Raw genomic sequence first — 23,542 nt, forward strand, 5'->3', positions numbered from 1 at the left:
CACCTCATCGATGTCCCTTCCGAACCATTCTTTCGCGTTGGCATCGACCTCGTAGGCCATTTTCCTGCGTCTAAAACCGGCAGCAAATGGGCTGCTGTCGCGACTGACTACACACCGCGTTACGCCATCACGCGAGCATTGCCGACAAGCTGCGCTACGGACGTTGGGGCTTTCCTTCTGCATGACGTCATAATAAATCACGGCGCCCCGAGGAAGCTGGTAACTGATCGCGGCCGCACATTCTTGTCCCGCGTTGTCGGAGATATTCTTCTTTCCTGTTCTGCCATGCACGAATTAACCACCTCATATCAATCCCAGAACAATGGACTAACTGAGTGGCTCAACCGCACATTGATGGAGCTGCTATCCATGTATGTTTCTTCGGACCACAGTGACTTGGACGACACGTTGCCCTGCATACCATTTGCATATAATTCGTCCCATCACAAGATCGCCGGCTTTTCACGATGTTATCTGCTCTTCGGCCGCCACCCAACTTTGCCCTTCGACACACTTCTTCCACCCACGACCAACATTCCAACTGAGTATGCTCGCGACATCTTCGCCCGGGCTCACACAGCTCGCCAGATTGCCCGCTCGCGGCTCACTGCCTCACAGGTTGCCCAGAAGACGAGGTACGACAGCCGCCCCCGGGACGTTCATTTCTCCACTGGGTCACTAGTTCTTCTATGGACACCATGCCGCCGTACCGGATTGTCCGACTAAACTTCTCCCCGCGCAGCAAGGGGCCTTACAAGATCCTGTGCCAGGTCGGTGAGTTAAAATACGAAGTCTACCCTCTGGACTATCGTTCATCGTCGGCCCCTGTTCCCACTCATGTCGTCCACGTCTCTAGGCTGAAACCCTACTTCAGCACGACTTCGCCCCCATAAACACTACCGCCGAGACGGCGGCTTCCCGGCCGGGGCGAGATGTTACGGAGCAGCGCGGCATGGTGTGTCCATGAACAAAGAAGATGATTCAGCAAGGAGAGCGCGCGCCTGGCTCGGGCAGCCATATACAATGTGGATCAAGCGTTGCTGCAATTTCTAAATACGTGTAAATACACCTTCGCTTGACTATTTCGGCCCCGTGGCAATATATCCTCCACCGATACTGCATCAGGAAATAATATTGGGCTTGGAGATCTCTGATTGACTAGGGCGACATGATGTGCAAATCACGCGCTCTGGTTGCATTCAGCATGCAGAATAAAGTTTTCAAAAATCAGTCAACCGAAGGCGCAACGTCACACGGTGATGTAATTATGCGGGGATTAGGAATGAATAAGTGGCGCCAATCAAATATGAATAGCATGATACTGTTTTACTAATATGATATGTTTATTAATGGACAGTGGAATCAGGGCAATTAGGGAAACTGTTGTTTTGGCTGTGCGCGTCTCTGAATTATTCTAGGTGGTAAGAATAACCTTGCAAAAGTAAAACTCAGCTCTACTCAAACATGACTATTCACATACATCGATAAATAGGCATTTTCTTTGTTCTTATTACTGTTGCCCTGCCATATCAAATGATCGCGAACTTTTCGCCATCACATGCTGTAGCTCATACAACTTTCTCCCTGTAGTGTAGAATCCAATGTTCCTACGCAAAAATTCCGGCCACAAAATATGTTCCATTCGTTGCCGTTAGTGTTCTTATGTGTCTCGACGCCGCCAGAAAGCTCACGCATCTTCACAACTATGAAATATGAAAATAACACCCTGTTTGAATTGTAGCACACTATTGTGTAGCACACTATTGTCGATGTTCCGCCTTTCTTCTTCATACCAGTAAAAGGGCCTGGTAAATATCAAAATTTTGTTTCGATATCTGACGTAATTCACTTAAAAGACATTTTCTTTTCATTTCAGTTTATTGAAGTTCACAAAAAGGCATGCAAATAGGCAGATTATATGATTCTGTTGTTAGCAGCCAGGGAGAGAACTTGCTTCAGTGGTGATGACATGTGGTTTCTCCGTTTCCGGCTTCGGGCACTGGCTGCGAAGTTAAAACACCAATGATATCGTATTTTATGGAACTCAACGAGTACACTACTTATTTCTACAGAACATCCACATTTAGGGGACTATGTCTAATGTGTATTCTAACACTCACTACAGAATAATATGCGATTAATAAAGGCCTCAAGGTAATTTTTGTCATTCAGATATAATTGCACAGTTGTTATATAAGCTCGCCGTTGTTGCTTAGCGGCTATGGCGTCGCGCTGCTAAGCTGTAGCTGGAGAGATCAAATCCCGGCCGCGGCGACCGCATGAAGATGGGGCCGAAAGGCAAGAACACCCGTTCGCTGCCCATTGGGTGCACGTTGAAGATTCCCAGGTTGTCGAAATTACTGGAGGTACCCACTACGGCGTGTCGCATAAGCAGATCGTGGTTTTTGGACGGTAATACCCAATATTTAAAACCATTGTCATATAGCGTCGCATTTTCATATACGACAGCATAGATGATCAAGCTGCATCAGAGTGCGCGCAGACAGACAACGAACTCTATTTGATCCTGATGAGCTACTGTCTGGACCCCCTAACTGCAGGCAGTTGTAACCGCTGGCCGTGCCCACGTATGGAGTGCGCGCATGGGGAGACTTTTATGATAGGGTGAATTTGTGCATGATATCAACGGAAAAGTAAAAAAAAGAAGGTTTACCTATATTAGTCAATTACGTTTCGAACGATGCCAATAAGTGGCTGCACCGTATCACGAAACTTCATAAGCTGATAGAAGACGCACAAAAGAAACTGAGCCTGCAGCGATGCTGCTTACAAGTTTCCGCAGCGAATGTGTGCGACATTATGCATTTTAACAAAATATCCTCTGACTCAGTGAACTTCTTTTTCAAGAAAGGTGAACTACTTTGTATTCTAAGGAGCGAAAGATTGAATTTAGTAACTTTTCAAAAATTTAACTGATCTACAAAAATCTAAATTGAAAGAAACAACCTTGACACCTGCGATTTCAAACTTCCGTACTGGATCGAGGGTTTCGGCATGAATTTCTAAAAAGAGATAATTGCTTGCCGTTTCTTTAATAATTACAGACCTACTACCATCACATTACGAACAACGCACGTTAGAAAGATATCCGAGAAGAAACTAATTAAGTGCTATTCTTTTGCGTCCTTTTACATGCTAGGTTAAGCATATCAGCAAACGTAATCGAACTGCGTTACGTTTTCGCACAAGCAATTGAAAACGTCGCATACCTGGCGTAGCTCAACTAGCATAACCGGCATAACCTGGGTCCGCTATTACACAGCATCTAGCGAGGAAATACATGCAGTTGCGGCTAAACAGCTCCGGCCATAGCAGTAAAGGGAAGTTGTGAGACGGTAAGTCGTAGAAAGAGCACGGGTGATCAAGAACATATTGTTTTACTTCTGACACTCTACACACTTAGGGTGGTGTTAATCGGTTTTATTAACAGACCGACTTTTCTAATATTGGTAAATTCGCCCAGCATGTATACTGCTTAACGCAAGGAAATTCGGTTCAGAAGTTTGGTTTCATAACATTCACAAATAAAGCACTGAAGTGAATTAGTGTCTTCTAGGCAACTCTTATACTGTATTCGCTTATTTTTTTTTTTTTTGCTGCAAGGTTTTACCTTCCTCCTCGATTATCCGTGACCTGCACTAAGGAATTTAGGAACTACTCTTATAACTGCGATTGTAAGAGACCACGTAACACTTCTTTTTGAAAGGTAGGGATTGATTTTACATTTAAATTCACCTTTGCCACCAGGCGCTACTCATGCATCTGGTTTGTAAGTGCTAGGTAGTCGGAAAGCACTTAACGCCATTTTAAGACCGTCATTATATTTCCTGTTGACGCCGCCACCTATGTGTGCGCTTCCAAACAACGGGGTATTGATGATTGCAGCTTAAGCTACAGGGTGTCTTAATTGGCCAATTATGAGACGAGATCATTCCTGTGATCCAGTTGCCTGATCTCGCTGACCTCTTAAGTGTAACTCATAGCTTTAGGTTTTCAGGCGCTAATAATTTTTTCCGACCTCCTTAAGTACAGACTTCAGACATTCGGGCTTGACTACAATTTGTGGGTTTATTGACCAGTTCCCTTCAGCCGAAAAAATCAAGGAGTCTTGACGCCTGCGCATCCACTTGAAATTAATTTCCAGGATGACGCAAATTTCAAGATATTATTTCCGAGGATGTGGGACGAAATACATGGGCGTTCCAGTTACTTTTGTGCTCCTATGTATAAAACCGCATGTTGGTAAAAAAGTACGTGGAACAACAGTGCATTTTTACGGCAAGTTTGATGGCGCATATCTCCAAACTGGTGTCATTCTGGAAATTCATTCCAACGACGCCTGACAAGCTCACCGGCTACAATTAGTAAATTGCAATATGTGTCGTAATGTAATTAACTAAGACGCTAATTCATGATTTTTTGTTAAATACTTGAATATGTGTTGCGATGTCTCGTTCTACTAATGTCCGCCTCTTCCATTAACCCAGCTAATGATAAGACGTACGCTACCTGCCACAGGAAATTCTTTAGAATTCCGTAAAGCTTCATTTTGAACACACACACCCACATGCGTATATATATATATATATATATATATATATATATATATTTCTGGTCAATTGTCCACATAGTAGGTATCGCAATTACTGATAATTTTCTCATACGCGCAAATGGTTATAAGCACGTTGAGGCATTTCCGTAACATTTTTTTATTTGTACTTATTTCTGCCTTTGAAAACAGTGATACAGTAACCTTTAATATTATCTGGACATTATGGCGCATGGGCTGCCGCGTGCGCGAAATGCGCCGGTGTCTGTGCCGCAAGAACGACCGAGGTTATCTATACCATTGCATCGACGTGCCAGTGTTAGCGAACTTGCGCTCTCCATCTGCTCTGACTGGCCCAATTGTTTGTATGATTTGAGAAAGGCTTTTAGTGCGCTGCTGTTCTTGTTCCCTAGCAGCCCTTAGTTTAAAAAAGCTTAACCTTGCACTCAGTCGCGCAACGCTTGAAAGAGCGAAGCTGGGCGATCGTTGAACAAGCATTTTCCAGAAGCGCGCGTGAACTTTTCATCTTATTACTCATGATGATGATAATTTCTTTTCTCGCGTCTCAGACTTACGGCCGTCACTGCGCGTTGCATAGATCAGCATGCAACACCGACACCCCGTTCCAATGCCGACACCGCGTTCCAGGAGCCGGCTCCCTGAATGCGTCTCTCTCTCTCGCTGAGAGGAACGCTGCAGCGTCTCGGTGCGAGAGGTCGCATGTCATCTCGGCTCCTGCATTTTTTGCTTTTGTGCCCGCCCGATGACCCCAACCACCCTGATTTCCTGACTGTACTTATGTGAGTGTTGTCGGCACTTCCTTGCAGTTATTTTGGTAAATTCCGACGTACCTTACGCGAGCCCGAGCCCTTTTTGTAGCGTTAGCTACACTGGCCTAGCCAAGCCCGTTTCGCGCGGCACATCAAGAGCCGTGCTGCGCATGCGCAAGGATCATTGATGTCACACGGCTTGCGCACCGGAGCCACCGGAGCCGGCACCTCTCGCGCACTCCGCCGCCGCCGCGCGCGACTCACCGCCGCCGGTCTGCGCATTCCAGAGGAGTGACGTCGTAGCCGTGGTGGACGCACTGGCGCCGGCGCGCGCTCGCTGTGCAGTCGCCGTTTGACACTGCGCTGGAGCCGCTGCGCTTCTGACTGGCGTTTGCCAGTGTGGTATAGCCATGGAGAAGGAGAGCGCAAATGCTGCTCACTGTGGGTGGACTCGGCCTCTGAGCGCTCTGACGTCGTCGCCTCCGTCGTCTTGCCGCACTGCGACCGACGCGGAGACTAGTTGCCAAATAGCAGACAAGAGGAACGTGAGGCACTCGCGAGGATGGAAGACCTCAGTCGTGCGGAGAGTGGCAACCTGCCATCTGTGGTGACGTTCTGTACGAAACGGCCGTATATGCTGCTGAAGAACATTGATGTGACGGATGGCTTTGTCAACGGCATGGTCGGTACGCTAATGGAGGTTGTGGCAATAGAGAAGCAACGTGACGTTGAGCAAAAATGTGCCATATAATACGTATACGGCGTGTGTGTCATTGGAGCAGCAGTAAGCATGACAATCAAGCTAATCCTTGACAATCTAGACAACCAGGAAAGCTAAGAATAATCAGCTGAACCTTTGCAAACGCTACGTATATTCTGGCATAGCCGAGCTAAGCCACTGCAACTTTTTTTAGGGCTCTCGGCTGGCCGTCTCACTGCTTGGCCTAAATCCGCCTAGCATGAGCGAAGGAACGCAGTACGACGCAGCTGGCGTCGATGGCGCGCGCAGCTGGCACGACATCCACGATATTCTCTCAAGACAACGTCAATATTCTTCGGCACCAGCAAACCCTGCAGCGGCTCAGAAGACGCAGTAACGAGCAGAACCGAAGCCCCCGCCGGTGCCGCGCAGCTATTATAAAATCATCCTAAGAGTTCGAGGGGGCCTCAACTGTGCTGCGATTCATCCATGCATCCTCAGACAAATCATCCTCAAGGCTGCGGGACTCCCTATTTCCGACCGCACCAGTTCTAACCAAATTCGTGTCAACACGGTTAACCATGCCATTATAATCAGCACACCAGACATGAGTGGGGCCGATCTCCACCAGAACATCCAGAATCTGCAATTCTATGGTACACCTCACGAAGTCACTACCCATGTCGCCGATCCCGTCGATACCCGCAGAGGAAGCATTCACCTGCCCCCAGATTACGGAGAAGACGACATCGCCTCAACCCTCCGCAGATGCAACCCAGCACTGACTATGGGGGGTGCACGACGCCTGGGCAATACTGAAACCATCCTGGTCATATTCCAAGTCAAAATAACCCCTTTCTATGTCAACTACGATGGTTGTGCACTTCGATGCCGCCCCTTCAGGCAGAAGGTAGAAGCCTGCACCCGATGCCGCGAGATTTGTCATCGCCAGGACGTGTGCACCAATGACACCGACACGCTCGGCCCCAAGTGAGGAATGGAAGACACACACACCCATGGACCACGAATGTGACCCAATCTGTGTTATGTGCAACGGCAACAATCCAACCGGCTCCTCACTGTGCAAACAAAGATTCAAGCCACGCCCTACACATCCCAGCAACCAAACTCCCAGTCTCGACCACACTCACGATTCAAATCAGCGAAGTCCCAGCAAAAGCAAGGAGCGCGAGCCTGGCTCCGCAACCCAAGACTACGCCTGGCCAGCCCTATCACCAAGCCCTTCTCTCGCCAACTCCTCGCGCAACCCACCCCAGGTAAGCTGGGCTAAGGTAGCCTCTTCCAGCTGCTCCTCAAATAAAACTGCTAACACTGCATTCCTCCTCCTTAAAGAAACTGCAATTCTAAAAGCCGAAATTCAAAGACTTAAGTTAGAACGCCAATCTCATCACCCCTCCGCCTCAACCACTCAAACCCCTCCCCGTAAATCCACCCTTCCGATAAATCAACCATCAGCCCTACCTGAACCCTCTTCACATCCCCCAATGGACACTACCCCCTCCGCTGAACGGTAACCGCTACACCCTATCCCAAGCAAACGTAAAACTCCGAGCACTCCGCGATCATAGGAGGCCATGGGCGAGACAATCTTAAAATATAACGACAGGCTAACTGCTTTGGAGACTGAATTCTATAATACACTCACCGCAGTTGAAAAAATCAATTCAGATTACGCAGCCAAGAATGAAAAGCTCGACAAATTTATTGATTTCGTACAAGCACATATCCAACAGACTCCAAGTTGGATAGCTGGAGTCACTGCTAATCATCCTAACATAGCTGCACCTGCTCCATCCGCCTCTCCACTTAACAATGGCCAATAACCCGACTCGCTCCGAGTTTGAAGTGTGGCAATGGAACTGTAGGGGGTTCCGAAAAAAGAAAGCACACCTGCAATAGTTTCTTTCCACCTCTTGTAATCTTCCAGCTGTCATTGCGCTTCAATAAACTCATGGACCCGTCAGCTTCCCAGGCGATAATATCTATCAGACCAATAAGGTCTCCCGGTCCGACACCGCAATTCTTAAGCAAAAACACCTCACCGCCAATCACTCCCAATTCATCAACGTCGATACAGAGCATGATTTCCTAGAAATTATTCCTCGCAAGAATAATGCATCTTGTCTTTACATTGTCAATATCTACAGTCGTCCACGAAACAAACATCACCGCTTTGACTCCCTATTTGCACAAGCCATTGCCGCTGCCACCCACCATCCCCTCTTAATTCTTGGTGATTTCAATGCACCCAACCAGTTGTGGTGTCACTCCGTTTGTACTCCTAAGGGCAGAGCCCTATGTATCGACATACAAGACCACGAACTCACATTGCATGACGACATCGATGCACCAACCAGGCTAGGCAACAGCGTAGCCAAGGACACCGTCCCCCAATCTTACCCTTACACACAGAATTCAACACGTCACATGGCATAACTCCCAAGTTAACCTCGGTAGCGAGCACTACATAATTACCACCACACTACATTTCAAACACAGACCCTTTGCACCCAAACCTCTGAGCCTTACCAACTGGGACAAAGTTCGAGAAAACCGCCAGACATCAGCTCCCACAAACATCCAAGACATCTCGCAACTTCACTGAGACGCCGAGACGCACAATACCACTCTGCCCCCCGAAACCGATGTCACTACGGTTGATGCCAAGCTTCAACATATGTGGGAAGCCAAGCAGTCTCTTCTCAAGCGGTGGAAGAGGTGACGGCACAACCGCAGGCTAAGGCTCAGAATTGCCAAATTAGACATCCAGGTCCATGAGTACGCCACACAACTGGCCTGCAAGCATGCATGGCAACTTTGAAAGCATGCATGGCAACTTTGACAATAAGCGCACATGGCTACTGTTGCGACACTTATTAGACCCTACCAGATCGCGCACACACCACCAGCACAGCATAAACAAACTGTTAAATCCCCACAAAAACAATCTCAACGGGCTCTTCGACGACCTCCGCCATAAACACCTACCTCCCACTCAGATGCATGACATGCCAACGTACACTGGCGAACCCAACAAGCCACTAAGTGCTGCTATCACGGAAGCAGATGTTCGCCATGCCCTAGCCACATTGCTCACTATTTCAGCACCAGGCCCCGATGCTATCAACAACAAACTGCTGCGCAAGCTAGACGACAACTCCGTCACAACCATCACGGTGTACAGCGATCACTTCTTTGACACTGGCACCCTCCCTAGTTCGTGGAAAGAACCTCAGACCTATATCACTAACCTATTGTCTTGGTAAACCACTTGAATACGTAATCCTCAACCGTCTCAATAAATACATGGAAGACAACAATCTTTATTCATCAGAAATGGTGGGTTTTCGAAAGTATCTCTCATGACAACATGTGATGCTTCGAATGAAGGATGACATAATTATATGCAATAGAAGTCTCGATACGCAAGAAATTCTGACTTTGGACCTCTACGGAGCATTCAATAAAGTTTCACATTCCGCCATCCTCCGAGAACTTAATCTCATTGGGGTTGGCGTAAAGACTTGTGACTACATAGGTACCTTCTTGGCGAACCGTACCGCAGCCATAAATATAGGCACAGATCATTCATCCTCGTACGCTTTGTGCAGTTACGTCACGCCCCAAGGCTCAGTGCTATCCCATTTTATTTTTAATCTCTCTATGGTGCCGTTGGCGCGATCATTGAGATCCATTCCTGATATCAAGTTTTCGCTCTACGCTGACGACATCACTCTTTGGATGACTGGGGGCTCTGATAAAGAGATTCAAGACAGTCTGCAGGCCGTCGCCAACACGGTCCTCGCTCATGCAGCGGCTGTGAATCTCACGTGCTCCACACAAAAATCAGATACTTCTCCTGCCATCCCACCGAGGAACCCAAAAACACATATCTAACATACAGGTCATCCTAAATCACACCCCTGTCACTAGAGTAGACAGGCTCCGGGTGCTTGGTTTACACATTCAAAGCCCCCAACCACCTAAACACATACACTCTACATACACTCCGCAGCACAGTTGACCACACCCTGCGTTTTCTAGGGCGGGCCTCCAATAAACATGGCGGTCTAAAGGAAGCTGAACTCCTCCGCTTGGTCCATGCCTTCGTTATCAATAAGATTACATTCGCAACACCCTATCTACATTTTCTTAAAGCAGAATCAGATCAGATCGACACTATTTTACACAAGATATGTAAATTCGCTCTGGGGGTCCCCATACGGACGTCCACTGAAAGGCTCAAGGTTACAGCACCTTCCACACACTTACTGAACTCACAGAAGCCCATCTCACATCCCAGTATAGTAGACTTTCTAACTTTTTGACAGGTCGCACATTCTACAAACCCTTTCTATCACTAAGGCACCCGTCACCAAGACTAAATACACCATTCCACATCATATATACGAGAACCTCTACATCCCCCCACTTCCTAAAAACATGCACCCTGTACACCACAAACAGCGCCGGAGGCAGCCAGCGAAGGCTCTCCAAAAACAATTCTCCTCCTCAAAAGATGTCCTCTATGTTGGTGCCGCCGAATATGGAAGCAAGAATCAGTATGCAATATCAGTCATCAACTCTCACAGCCAGGTCGCTGCCGCCGCCTCCATTCCTGGCTCTTCTTCGGAGGAGGCAGAGGAGGCGGCCATAACCCTGGCCCTCACAATCCCAAAGTCATCAGTTATCGTTGGCGCCTCAAAAACAGCCATACATAACTTCAGAGCGGGCAGAGGCTCTAAACCAGCCTTTTCCCTCCTTTTGGCCCATCCTTTCCATGAAACTGTAGCATTAATCTGGACTCCCGCGCATGCGGGCCTTGCCGGAAACGAGGCGGCTCATGCCAGTGCCCGAGGGTTTAAGGTCCGGGCGCAAGCATCAGATATGTCGGGCCTCCCTACGTAGGAGGCGCCGTTTACAGCGCGGGATCGGCTTATTACCTACCACGACATCTGCACACACTACCGATTAGAGTGTTTAACCTTTCCACCACTCATCCTCAAATCCCCTCGCAGGTGTGAAGTTCTGTGGCGACCGCTGCAGAGGCGCACATTTCCCTCCCTTTACCTCCTCCACCGCATGAATCCCCCCATTTACCTTTCTCCCTCTTGTAAATTCTGCGTCTCTCCAAGAGCAGACTTAAACCACATCATGTGTGGGTGCCCGAAGCACCCCGTCCCCTCTTTCCTCAAACAATTCACATCTAGTGAGGAGCATTGGGAGGCTCCCTTGCGCAGCTCGAGAACCGACCTTCACGGAGGCCACCCTGGAGTGGGCTGAGATGGTAGAGGAGGCCTACTTCAAGTGGTTTCTCCCCCCACCCTCTATCCCATTGCCCCTTTCCTTTCCAAGAGGAATTAAATAAAGTTTTTCATTAATTCATTCTCTCTCGCTCTCAAAGCACGCAAAACCTCTTCACCTTGCAGAGCACTGAGCGTGTATACGAATGCGCCAGCTGTGGATGAAGACGACGACGCTGGTTCGCATAAATGCGTCTTCTGCAAGCGTGGCTGTATAGCCCAATCTGGCCGCAGTGGCAATTTGGCCACTTGAGCGATCTGGCGCCCTATTTATCGTTGTGCGTTCATTTGTTGTACTGTGTCGAAGCCCGGCAAAACAAGAAACACAGGCCTGCGCGGCACACGCAGCACCGTGACAGCGTAAGCTGGTGGAGCGGCTCAAGAGTAGCACCTAATTTGGGCACCATGCACAACAAGGTCTTCGCGGCAGTCTGTTCGCCTAGTTTTGACGAGAACGATCTGAACTGTCCGCCCGGCGTCGACTGGCGATCTGCCGCTTGTAATGCTCTCTGCACAGCAGTCTGCTGAGCTCGATCAAGCCTTACAACTGCAACTTGCATATCGGGCGCGCCGCATTTGCAGTCACCCTAACTAGATGGCGCCACCATACTGGCCGAGGCTCGAGTCGTCTCCCCCTGCGTTTGCCTTACAGGGTATTTTCCGTGGCCCGATAGCAAGCGCTTGCCTGGCTCAGTGGTAAAGTATCCGGCTCCCACGCCGCGGGCGCGGGTTCGATCCTAGCGGAAATCGGGTACTTTTTTCGCGTTTCGGGCGATAGCGGTTACGGCGGACGCCGGCGGCAGCATCATTGCGACCTGAAACGGCTATTGGAATGAGCCCATAACAGCATACGCTGTAAAAAAATAGCATAGTGGTTACGACGCTCGCCTTAGGACCGGGGGTACGCGGGCTCGAATCCCGCCTCGGCAAGGAAGTTTATTTCTTCACAGTTTCTTGATACGCACCACGAACCACAAATTACGGCTGGCTTAAACAGCTTCGTTGTTAAAAACTGTCCGAAGGAACGCGTACCTTTTTAGGTTAAGCTGTGGAGTGAGGTCGAGAATAAGTACGCCTGCTCTCAACGGGTCTGAGAAAGTAACGTATTGTCGTCTCTAAAACCCTATGCTGGGTCATGCAATGCAAGACGGCTTCGGCTGACGAACTCTTAGAATCTGCTAAATTATTGCAAATAGTAATGTATTTATTCCGAATATTTTATATTGCCGAGTTTTTTTCCGTTGACTTCGCCTCTCGATTACATGCAGTAATAATGTATTGCCAGGTTGCAGTGTTGGTGAAAAACTAGAAAGTATCTAATCTGGGAGCGACGAACATTATGCTTTATTGGACTAACCTACGCCAAGAATGGAAACTGAACCTGGCAACGTTCGACACGCGCACCCTCTCGAGTGAGGCTAGCTTAGCGGGACTATTTGAAGAATTATCAGGCATTTCCTGGGATATTATTGGCCTTAGTGAGGTTAGAAGTGGTGAGGCTTACACAGTGCTGACTAACGGCCACGTCCTCTGCTACAGAGGTCTTCCAGATAAGAAAGAATCCGGGGTATGATTTATAGTGCATAACAACATAGCGGGCAACATTGATGAATTCTACAGCATGAATGAGAGGGTAGCAGTTGTAGTAATTTAGCTGAATTGGAGGTACAAAATGAAGGTAGTAAAAGCCTATGCCCCAACCTCTAGTCACGATGATGAAGAAATAGAACAGTTTTATGAAGATGTTGAACTAGCAATGAGAAAGGTGCAAACTCAGTATACTTTAGTCATGGGCGACTTCAATGCAAAAGTGGGGGAAAAGCAGGTTGGTGAGCAAGCAATTGGCAACTACGGCATCGATTCTAGGAATGCAAGAGGAGAGATGTTAGTAGAATTCGCGGAAAGGAATAGGCTCCGAATAATGAATACCTTCTTCAGGAAGCGCAGCAACAGGAAGTGGACCTGGAAAAGCCCTAATGGAGAAACAAGGAATGAAATAGATTTCATACTCTCTGCCGATCCAAGCATAGTGCAGGATGTAGAAGTGTTAGGTAAGGTTTAGTGCAGTGACCATAGGTTAGTGAGGTCTCGGATTGCTCTCAATTTGAAGAGAGAGAGAGTGAAATTAGTCAAGAGGAAACAGGCAAACCTAGAGGCAGTAAGGGTAAAAGCAGATCAATTTAGGCTGGTGCTTGCAAACAAATATGCAGCTTCAGAAAAGGAAGTTAAGACAACATAGAAGTAATGAATGAAACCGTAACTAGGTTGATCTCAGAAGCAGCAATTGAAGTGGGAGGTAGGGCACCAAGGCAACCAGTAGGTAAGCTCTCCCAAGAAACAAAGGACATAATAAAGAAACGACAGAAGATGAAAATGTCCAAATCAAGAGATCAGATAGAATTCGCTGAACTGTCAAAACTAATCAACAAGAAAAAAGTAAGGGATATTCGAAATTATAACGTGGGAAAGATTGAGGAAGCCGTAAAATATGGACGCAGCATTAAATCAGTAAGAAGAAAGCTGGGCATAGGACAAGGTAAGATGTATGCACCGAAAGATAAGCATGGTAATATCATCAGCAATTTCCATGACATAGTAAAGCAGCGGAAGAATTCTATACTGACCTGTACAGTGCCCAAAACAGCCAAGCTACTTTCATTCAAAATAGTTATGAACCGGATAAAGAGGCTCCTTCTATAACTAGCGCTGAAGTTAGAAGGGCCTTGAAAGACATTACCAGGGGAAATGCTGCTGGAGAAGATGGAATAACAGTAGATTTAATCAAAGATGGAGGAGATATCATGCTTGAAAAGATTGCGGCCCTTTATACGCAATGCCTCACAACTTCATGTGTACCAGAGAGCTGGAAGAACGCCAACATTAAACTAATCCACAAGAAGGGAGACGTTAAAGAACTGAAGAATTATAGACCCATTAGCTTGCTTTCAGTATTGTTTAAATATTCACCGAGATAATTTCCAATAGAATCAGGGCAACACTTGACTTCAGCCAACCAAGAGAACAGGCTGGCTTCAGGAAGGGATATTCTACGATGGATCATATCCATGTCATAAATCAGGTAATCGAGAAATCTGCGGAGTACAATGAACCTCTCTACATGGCTTTCATAGATTATGAAAAGGCATTTGATTCAGTAGAGATACCAGCAGTCATAGAGACATTGCGTAATCAAGGAGTACAGGAGGCATACGTGAACATCTTAGCAAACATCTACAAGGATTCCACAGCTACCTTGGTTCTCCACAAGAAAGGTAGAAAGATACCTATCAAGAAAGGGATCAGTCAAGGAGACACAATCTCTCCAATGCTTTTCACTGCATGCTTAGAAGAAGTATTCAAGCTGTTAGACTGGGAAGGCTTAGGAGTTAGGATCAACGGCGAATATCTCAGCAACCTTCGGTTTGCACATGACATTGTCCTATTCAGCAACAATGGAGACGAATTACAACAAATGATTGAGGACTTTAATCGAGAAAATGTAAGAATTGTTATGAAGGTGAATATGCAGAAGACAAAGATAATGTTCAATAGCCTGGCAAGGGAACAAGAATTCAGGATCGCCGGTCAGCCTCTAGAGTCTGTAAAGGAGTACGTTTATCTAGGTCAATTACTCACAGGGGACCCTGATCACGAGAAAGAAATTTACAGAAGAATAAAATTGGGTTGGAGTGCATACGGCAGGCATTACCAAATTCTGACTAGGAGCTTACCACTGTCGTTGAAAACAAAAGTGTACAATCATTGCATTCTACCGGTGCTAACATATGGGGCAGAAACTTGGAGGTTAACAAAGAAGCTCGAGAACAAGTTAAGGACCGCACAAAGAGCGATGGAACGAAAAATCTTAGGACTAACGTTAAGAGACAGGAAGAGAGCGATGTGGATCCTAGAACAAACGGGGATAGCCGATATTCTAGTTGACATTAAGCGGAAGAAATGGAGCTGGGCAGGCCATGTAATGCGTAGGATGGATAACCGGTGAACCATTAGGTTTACAGAATGGATACCAAGGGAAGGGAAGCGCAGTCGAGGTCGGCATGAAACGCAGATGGGATGATGAAGTTAGGAAATTTGCAGGCGCAAGTTGGAATACGCTAGCGCAAGACAGGGGTAATTGGAGATCGCAGGGAGAGGCCTTCGTCCTGCAGTGGACATAAAATGTAGGCTGATGATGATGATGATGACGCCAAGAATGGCAGGTGGCACTCAAATCACCACGAAGGTGGTGAGCACAGTCGTCGATTCTCGGATTCTGATCTGCGGGTCAGACACATTGGTTATTTATCCGTGACTCGCTGTACGTCTCAGCGTAACCGCGGGTATTCTCGAATGAACAACAGTATTCGTGTCGTGCATGCAATCCTATTACAGAAGCTTCAGTCGACAACATAGACCACAGATTTATTCGGCGACAAGATTCCCGAAGGTTTCGATACAGAATTGTTGAGCGCTGAGCGATAAAATTTAAATGTTTAGGCTAGGAGAAAGGGTCACCTGAAAAAGTTACACAAGTACGCGTGTCAATAAGATCTCTCTATCTTCGCTCAACTCAAATGAAATTTTTATTAAGACAGAATAACTCTTAGTATAAGAGGATTTCTTGCGAAGCAATGAAGGTTTTCTCGCTAAGAAATAATATACATTGCTGAAGACTAATATATAAAGGAAACACCAAATGGAGCCTCCGTTCCTGTAAATTGTTTCTCTAGTTTTATCGAGAACACGCTTTCATGTTTGAATACCTCAGAAAAAAAGTAAAACTTACGAGAATGCCTGCTTCATTTTGTTGATGTCTTTCGGAGTAAAACTTACGAAGTGTTCCGAGCCACATCTGTGTAGAAAAAGCATTCAAGTAAATGTGCCGAAAGAGAACATGGCATAAAAATTAGCATTTAATGGAATTAATGAAAAAAGTCCCATAGTTCGGGGTACTGCGTAAATTGTTCAATGGCACCTGGAACAATTCCGAAATCGGAAACTGATTTTTTTGGTTTACCGGTGGTCTACAATATACCTACATCCGCACCAATTTGTACAACGCTGCCCTAATAGTAAAGTTACACGCGTTTGATAAATCACTACACAGTGACGGTGGTTTTCGTTCTCTACCCTTTCCACAGGCAAGCTCTCTTCCTCACCGCGCAAACTATAGCCAATACTCATCAGTGTTGCGAGAGCTCCGTGACAAAGTGACGTACCGGAGGAAAAGTTACTCGATTGCCCGCCTCTAGCGTACTCTGCGTGACGCCGAGTAATTGTAAGCGTAACAGAAATATCACTGGGTGCACGAATATACGAACAACCCTCTCTTCTGAAAACACACAGCCGGCTCTCATTACGTTGGCGCCATCGGGCCTTGTCGAAAGACCAATAGACCGTTTTTACCCTTGTGACTGGTGGCGTCAGGGTGTGCGAAGAAGGAACCGGTGAAGCCCGGAGATTTCATTTGTGGCTTACTCGGAGTGCACGGCGCTGCCATATTTGCGAACGATGATCGTGGAAGCATTTCGTACACGTGTTATAAAGTGCTCAAAACGTCACACACTGCCTGCATTTCCTTTCTGAAGCGACCGACAACGTAAACCGCATTTTATTAAATTTTCAGGGAAATGAAAACATATAGGGGGATAAAAGTTAACATGCTGTTCCCGGTTTAAGCAATCTTTATAATTTGACACTGCAAGCTGAAGTCGGTATGAACAGTATGTCGCAATGCTTTGTGTGTAAACTTTGGTGCTTTGGCTGCATTGACACCCGGTAACCATAGATTACTGTACTCAAGTCGGCTTATTAGGTCCATCAGGATGCCCAAACTATCAGGCAACAAGATTTCAAATATGCAAATGCCACGTAGCTGGACAGAAATGGGAATGTTGTTTGCCGTCGCTTGGACATTCGCACATTATGTCCTGCATTTTGCGTAATTACATAATTACTCTTAATCAATAAAAGAACTTCTTAGTTATTATATTTACATGAAAATGTCAATGGAAAATTTTAGAGCAGCATGAGAAACTCCCGAAACAGCTTTCAGTTGCTGCAGCGAATACACGCAAAGTGCCTCGGGTGGCCAGTCACGGGGTAATTGCCTGTGTATTCGCGAGATTCTTTAACGCTCGCAAAACACTTTTATGTAGACACTACCTGACCAAGACTGACAATTCTGCTATCTGCTTCAGGTGACCACATTGGCTTTCACGAAGTGTTTGCGAGATAGCATATATATATATATATATATATATATCGCTTCTTTGAATTACGCCCGATTTCGCCAATTACATAGGCGAGGCAATTAGGTAAGGAGCACCTTCGTTTTGAAAAAAAAATTCTGTTCGCAGCAGATACAAAATTGACCAGCCGTACTCTTTTGATTGTCAGTTTTATACGGACAGAACAAACTATGACTGAAAAAGATATCCGATGTGCATAAACGAACCACCACTTATTTTCAAACCGCGTACTCTGAAAACTATCTATATTTATTTATTTTCATACATTAGAGTAATGACCAATACAGAAAAACAACAGTGGCTGATCTCACGGACATATGGGAATCAGTCATATTGCAGTGAAGTTTCTTTGACGTTTAGAAAAATTATAAAGTAAACGTTGAACAAACGCATTTCGGAGGATATAGATATTTGTGCAAAACGACACACAATAAAGATAATAGAGCAACTGTAACGACACAAATGCAGTAAAGTGCTATCGTCAATGTATCTCGCTCACGCAAATACAATACTTGCTCTTTAGCAGGGTGTCGGCCAGTGTATGAGCGGCATGAGGTAGTGTTCTTCACTGAGGCAGTCGATGACTACTAATGGCCCCGTAAAGAGTGCCAGAACATTTTCAGATGTTGGAAGCAACCTGTGTGTCATGGCAATGCCAGCCGCCCTGACGTGCCATGACTGTGCTTCTAGAAGCTAGAGAGCACAGGTGGAAGGGAAATTCGACGAGATTCATAAATGAGAGTACCAGCTACTAGTTCAACCCCAGTGATCGCACATTAAAACAAGGATAGGCACCACTATTTATTGTTCCACGGCCCTAATAAGCGCTTTACGGATATAATTGACCTTATCACGAGTATGTAGCAATAAACGTATTCCTGGTGTTACATATTTTAGCATTTATCTCTTCAGGATAACAGGTTTAGTTAGTTGATATGTTGACTACTTTAGTAGGAGAGCTTTCTGGTGACAAAATTCTTCGCCGACAGAACTTCCTGGCACCGCCGAATGCAAACAGATATGTACCGCAGATCTATGAGTGCAACTAGAACGCACATTCGGCCTTATATAGTGCCTTCTTAACCTCCTCACGAAAAGATTTAGCTTGAAGTGGTATCGTTTCTTTTAGTGCTACCATTCTAAAATACTAGTTACGCTTCTTTGGAATCCCGAATGTATAAAACAACTCTCAAAATTGCACTCAATGTAGTCATGCGACTTAACTTTTTTACACCATTTCACTGAACAGATTGACTTCTACAACTAGGAAAGCAATTTAACATATAAACGTAATGCCATGATATGACGATCTAAACATACCCTTCTTGCATGATACCCCAATGAAACAACTTTTACTGGAGCGATTTTAATATTTCATGCAACGTGCGTCAGGATCATCAAAAACGAGGAACTCGTCACTGTGTTGCCATAGAGATGTATTGCAAAACTCCTTTGCCAAGGATTCCTTGCGCTTTAAGCAACTACAGGTAGAGAAAACTCTTCTGGCGGACGCTTCCATTACGGTATTTCGTAGCCGAGGTATTTATTTTGGATATCAAATTCAAATGGGAAATCTGACGAGAACGCTAACAAACGAAACATCTGGTAAGATACTGTAACGACCCACCGTGGTTGCTCAGTGGCTATAGTGTTGGGCTGCTGAGCACGAGGTAGCGGGATCGAATCCCGGCCACGGCGGCCGCATTTTGATGGGGGCGAAATGCGAAAACACCCGTGTACTTAAATTTAGGTGCACGTTAAAACCCCATAATTTAAGATATTGTTACGCGGACGAGAGTCATTCAAGAATAAAAGACACGGAAGCCAGCTGAAGAGTTTGCGAGATGGAAGAAAAGTCACAGGCCAGCGTGGCACACGCGGCACAGTCACAGCGTAAGCTCGAGGAGCAGCTCCATAGGAGCTCCATTTTTGGCAGCTTGCACTAGAAGGTCTTCGTGGCGAAATCTCTGTGCGCCATTTTCACGAGAATGAAATGAACTGTCCGCCGACGTCGAAGGCGAGCGGTGGCTTGTGCTGCTCTCCGCGCTGTGGTCTGCAGAGCCCGACGTTGCGTGGTTGCAGCTGCGCGCGTAGTTCTAGGATTCGCTTCTTCACCAGGGGTCAGTGCCTTGGGAGGAGACACCATAACGTGTACGGAAGAGTAAGCACGTGTATCGAGATTGCACTGTGCACATGTCAGATTTCTTGACAGTTGGCACGATACGATTCTCTTGATGATTATGGTCATTATTATTGACATTTTCTTTGAAACGGGGCGGTGACAAGTAGCCACCTTGCCTGCTTGAAATAATGAGATGCAACTGCTACATGCACCTGCAACATATCGAGACACCTGGTGGAATACCACGCAACTGCAATACAAAGTTTGCACGTACCAACGCTACGTGGTGAGCAAGTCACATTGCGTGAACTTCGTTTATATGATTAGTGCGTAAGCTTTAAGCCGAAAGCTCTACCCTCATTTTCCGAATACCGGCTTCTGCCTGCGGATTTCTTGCGGTCCTGCTGACTAAACAACTTGGCCACTGGATATGTGCCCATTCTTGGTCCTTCCTATAGAATGGCTATGAGCTGAAATACACAGCCATAACAAGAGGCTGGAAGTGAAGAAGCAGGTACCGTAAACTGAGGATGCTGGCTACAAATACGTTAAAAAGCGGCCGCCAAAATAGCAAGCCACGTGGGGAATTAGTGAAATGAACATAGTTGTCTCAATGCGTGCACTGCGTAAGACGGAAGCACGAAAGAAGAATCAAGCTGGATAACGATGTTCTGGTTATACTCGAAGCGTGATGCAGAACGTGGTCATTTAAGAGTTGATTACCCTTTGTAGAATCGCGAATATTTTCAGGAAAACTCTTACAGTTTTTAGCCTGATATGAGCAAATGAGTTACTAAGAAATAGTTTACAAGAAATTTCACATGTCTGCATTCAGCTGTGTATTTTTATATTTAGAAGGCACTTGTGCCATTCACACTAAATGAATTTTCTGAAAGTTGGACCCAGTGTGCCCACTGACTAGCCTATAATAAAAAAAACTGTGTAACGGCATCCCGCGTAGAACTAACCGTAGCACGACGGGCGAAGTGGCACAGACGAGGCCATACACAAAACATTTGTGTGCATTTCTCGCCCATGCGTCCCACACCCACGACATCATCGCACGTTTGCGTGTGCTTTAGTAAGAGAGAGTTTTGCGGACCAGCTGTCTCATAATGATACAAAAATGGGTGCTTATTGCGAGCTAAACGCGCAAATCTCTATGCGAGAAAAAGGAATACTTTGTCAGGAATTTTGAGAGCTTTCTTCTGGTGAGTCACCTTGTGCCAAATTCAGGAAGCATATCAGCAACAAAAACAACTTTCCTAGCTGTTGTACGTTTGTAGCCACTTGATGCTCACTCTCAGAACGCTTCTTGCGCATGAAGTGTTGAGAGATACGGCAGCGCCAACCCAATGAGATAAATGCGTCCCTTAGTCTTTTTTCGGGCAAATTTCTAAGTGGGGCGTATAATAGCCAAGCTGCCTGGTGAAATTGAGCTGCGAGGACCATGTGCAGCATTTCATCCACAAGCGGGAATCGGAACAATGACGCAGGGTGGTCATTCGCTGTGAGGATCGTCACAATCAAAGAAGTCAGAAGTGTGATGCAATGAGGCAATGAACGCTTCTCGTTACGTCTCTTTTTCTCTACTCGCATAATTTCTCCCATTTGTGTCAAGTAAACAACAATAACTAGAAGAATGCACTAAGAAATCTGCGCGGCAGGAGTTTGTTCGGCGCATTGCCCACAGTCACGCAACTACGCCACTGCAACTGTGTGAAATGGCCATAAAAACTTAATGTTATTTCGCCGATTGCGAATAGTAACATTACCGATGATACGCAGCGTAAATAAACTGTGTTCTTTGACTCATTGCAGTAAAGTGCTGTGCATGAAGAAAATTAAAAGTACAAGAGCTTCCTGTCTTATAAATTACGTGTCTATTCGTGTCATGTTCCATGGACGTTGTCCCTGCATTGAAATATTTCATCAACGTATTCTACTTGCGTGAGCGAGATACATTGACGTTAGCGTTTTACTGCATTGGTGTCGTTACAGTTGCTCTATTCTCTTTATTGTGTGTCGTTTTGCACAAATATCTATATCCTCCGAAATGCGTTTGTTCAACGTTTCCTTTATAATTTTTCTAAACGTCAAAGAAACTTCACTGCAAAATCACTGATTTCCCATATGTCCGTGAGATCAACCACTGTTGTTTTTCTTTATTGGTCATTACTCTAATGTATGAAAATAAATAAATATAGATAGTTGGCACAGTACGCGGTTTGAAAATAAGTGGTGGTTCGTTTATGCACATCGGATGTCTTTTTCAGTCATAGTTTGTTCTGTCCGTATAAAACTGACAATCAAAAGAGTACGGCTGGTCAATTTTGTATCTAAAAACTTCTGCGAACAGAATTTTCTTTTCAAAACGAAGGTGTTCCTTACCTAATTGCCTCGCCTATGTAGTCGGCGAAATCGGGCGTAATTCGAAGAAGCGATATATATATATATATATATATATATACGCGTGTATGTGTGTGTGTGTGTGTGTGTGTGTGTGCTATCTCGCAAACACTTCGTGAAAGCCAATGTGGTCACCTGAAGCAGATAGCAGAATTGTCATTCTTGGTCAGGTAGTGTCTACATAAAAGTGTTTTGCGAGCGTGAAAGAATCTCGCGAATACACAAACAATACAGTCTAATGCCCTACTCTCCACCAGAGGTGGCCTTACCCTTCTGCTAGCCTTTGCATTTGGAGAAAAAAGAAATGTTGAAGACTGTTGAGGAATGAGGCACGGCTGTTGAAGACTTTTGAGGAATAAGTAGCGAGCTTTAGTTGAATGTAAAGGAGAAACGATAGTAACGTGTGCCTGCGATGTTAGTCCACATTTTCGGCAGCGTGCCGTGTTCTGCAGCGTGCACATGTTTTGCAGCGTGCAGTACGTTTGTTCCATCGTCCACGGCATAGCAATGCCCATGGTTTATGCAAAACCACAGTGTTGTGAATTGAATGAGAAAAGAAAAGCTTGGTGCAATGAAAAACTCGGTAACAACCACTCGGTGGAGCGCTCCTAATCTGGGTGCATCTCTCATGTCCATCCACTTCGGGCGTGCTGCGGACGGCGCAATCTCTGCATTCTTTAAGGTTTCCTGTGTTTCTTTCCGTATGGTAGAACTAGAGCTCTCTCTCTCTCTCTGTTTTTCCAGCAGTATAGGGGTCAGTTTCGAACACGCCTGAAATTTTGTACCCGTATTCTGGAGTCGGGGACTCCTAATTGCTGTACAGAGGAATTGGTTTATTCAAATAAACAAGGCAATTCAATGTGAAGATTGGTAATCCGTGTGTTAACACGCTTTCTGTATATGTTTTTATGTGTCCAGCGAAAAATTTCATTGGAAACTCACATCATAGCTGTTGACTTCACAGTCACCCAATACACTTCACTTTTAGGGAAGCGTCTGATGACTGTAGCGCTTATATGTTCGGTACAAAACGTTCCGTTCGTCTCAAAATCTGCAGGGAAAAATATTTAAAGCAGCAGCTGCGCAAATTTTTTTCGTCGTTGTTGATATTTATATACACAGTACGTTATGGCAGAAATTTTGAAGTTGTTCAGCTTGCTTCATCAAAGACAGAGTGATCGGAAAGCGCTGGACAGAATTTCCGAACTCTGCACGGTAAGGGCACGAGTACACATGATATTGCGAAAGGATTGTAGGGGGGGGGGGGGGGAGGGGCGGCGTTGTTTGAGTATATCTCGCAACAGAAGAATTCCTCTATAAGGTATGCATGCAGAAAACGAAACTTATCGCAGCAAGTAACAGTCACTGTTTACTGCAACTGCAGTAAACAATGTTT

General features: G+C 45.8%; 1 protein-coding gene across 2 annotated transcripts in view; it reads right to left on the reverse strand.

Annotated features, from left to right (window-relative positions):
- Window positions 1-1,879: 1,879 nt before the first annotated feature.
- LOC125940130 (uncharacterized) overlaps window positions 1,880-23,542 on the reverse strand; it is a 51,372-nt gene continuing 29,709 nt past the window's right edge. For both annotated transcript variants that reach the window (XM_049655842.1, XM_049655843.1), the window contains 3 exons: window positions 23,089-23,197; window positions 16,151-16,216; window positions 1,880-2,003 (listed from right to left, as the gene is read on the reverse strand). In XM_049655842.1, coding sequence (XP_049511799.1) covers window positions 1,931-2,003; window positions 16,151-16,216; window positions 23,089-23,197 — 248 coding nt within the window. In that variant the 3' untranslated portion in view covers window positions 1,880-1,930. The remainder of the gene's footprint in view (window positions 2,004-16,150; window positions 16,217-23,088; window positions 23,198-23,542) is intronic.

This window comes from Dermacentor silvarum, chromosome 9 (genome assembly GCF_013339745.2).
Source record: "Dermacentor silvarum isolate Dsil-2018 chromosome 9, BIME_Dsil_1.4, whole genome shotgun sequence".
In the NCBI taxonomy this organism is placed as follows: domain Eukaryota; kingdom Metazoa; phylum Arthropoda; class Arachnida; order Ixodida; family Ixodidae; genus Dermacentor; species Dermacentor silvarum.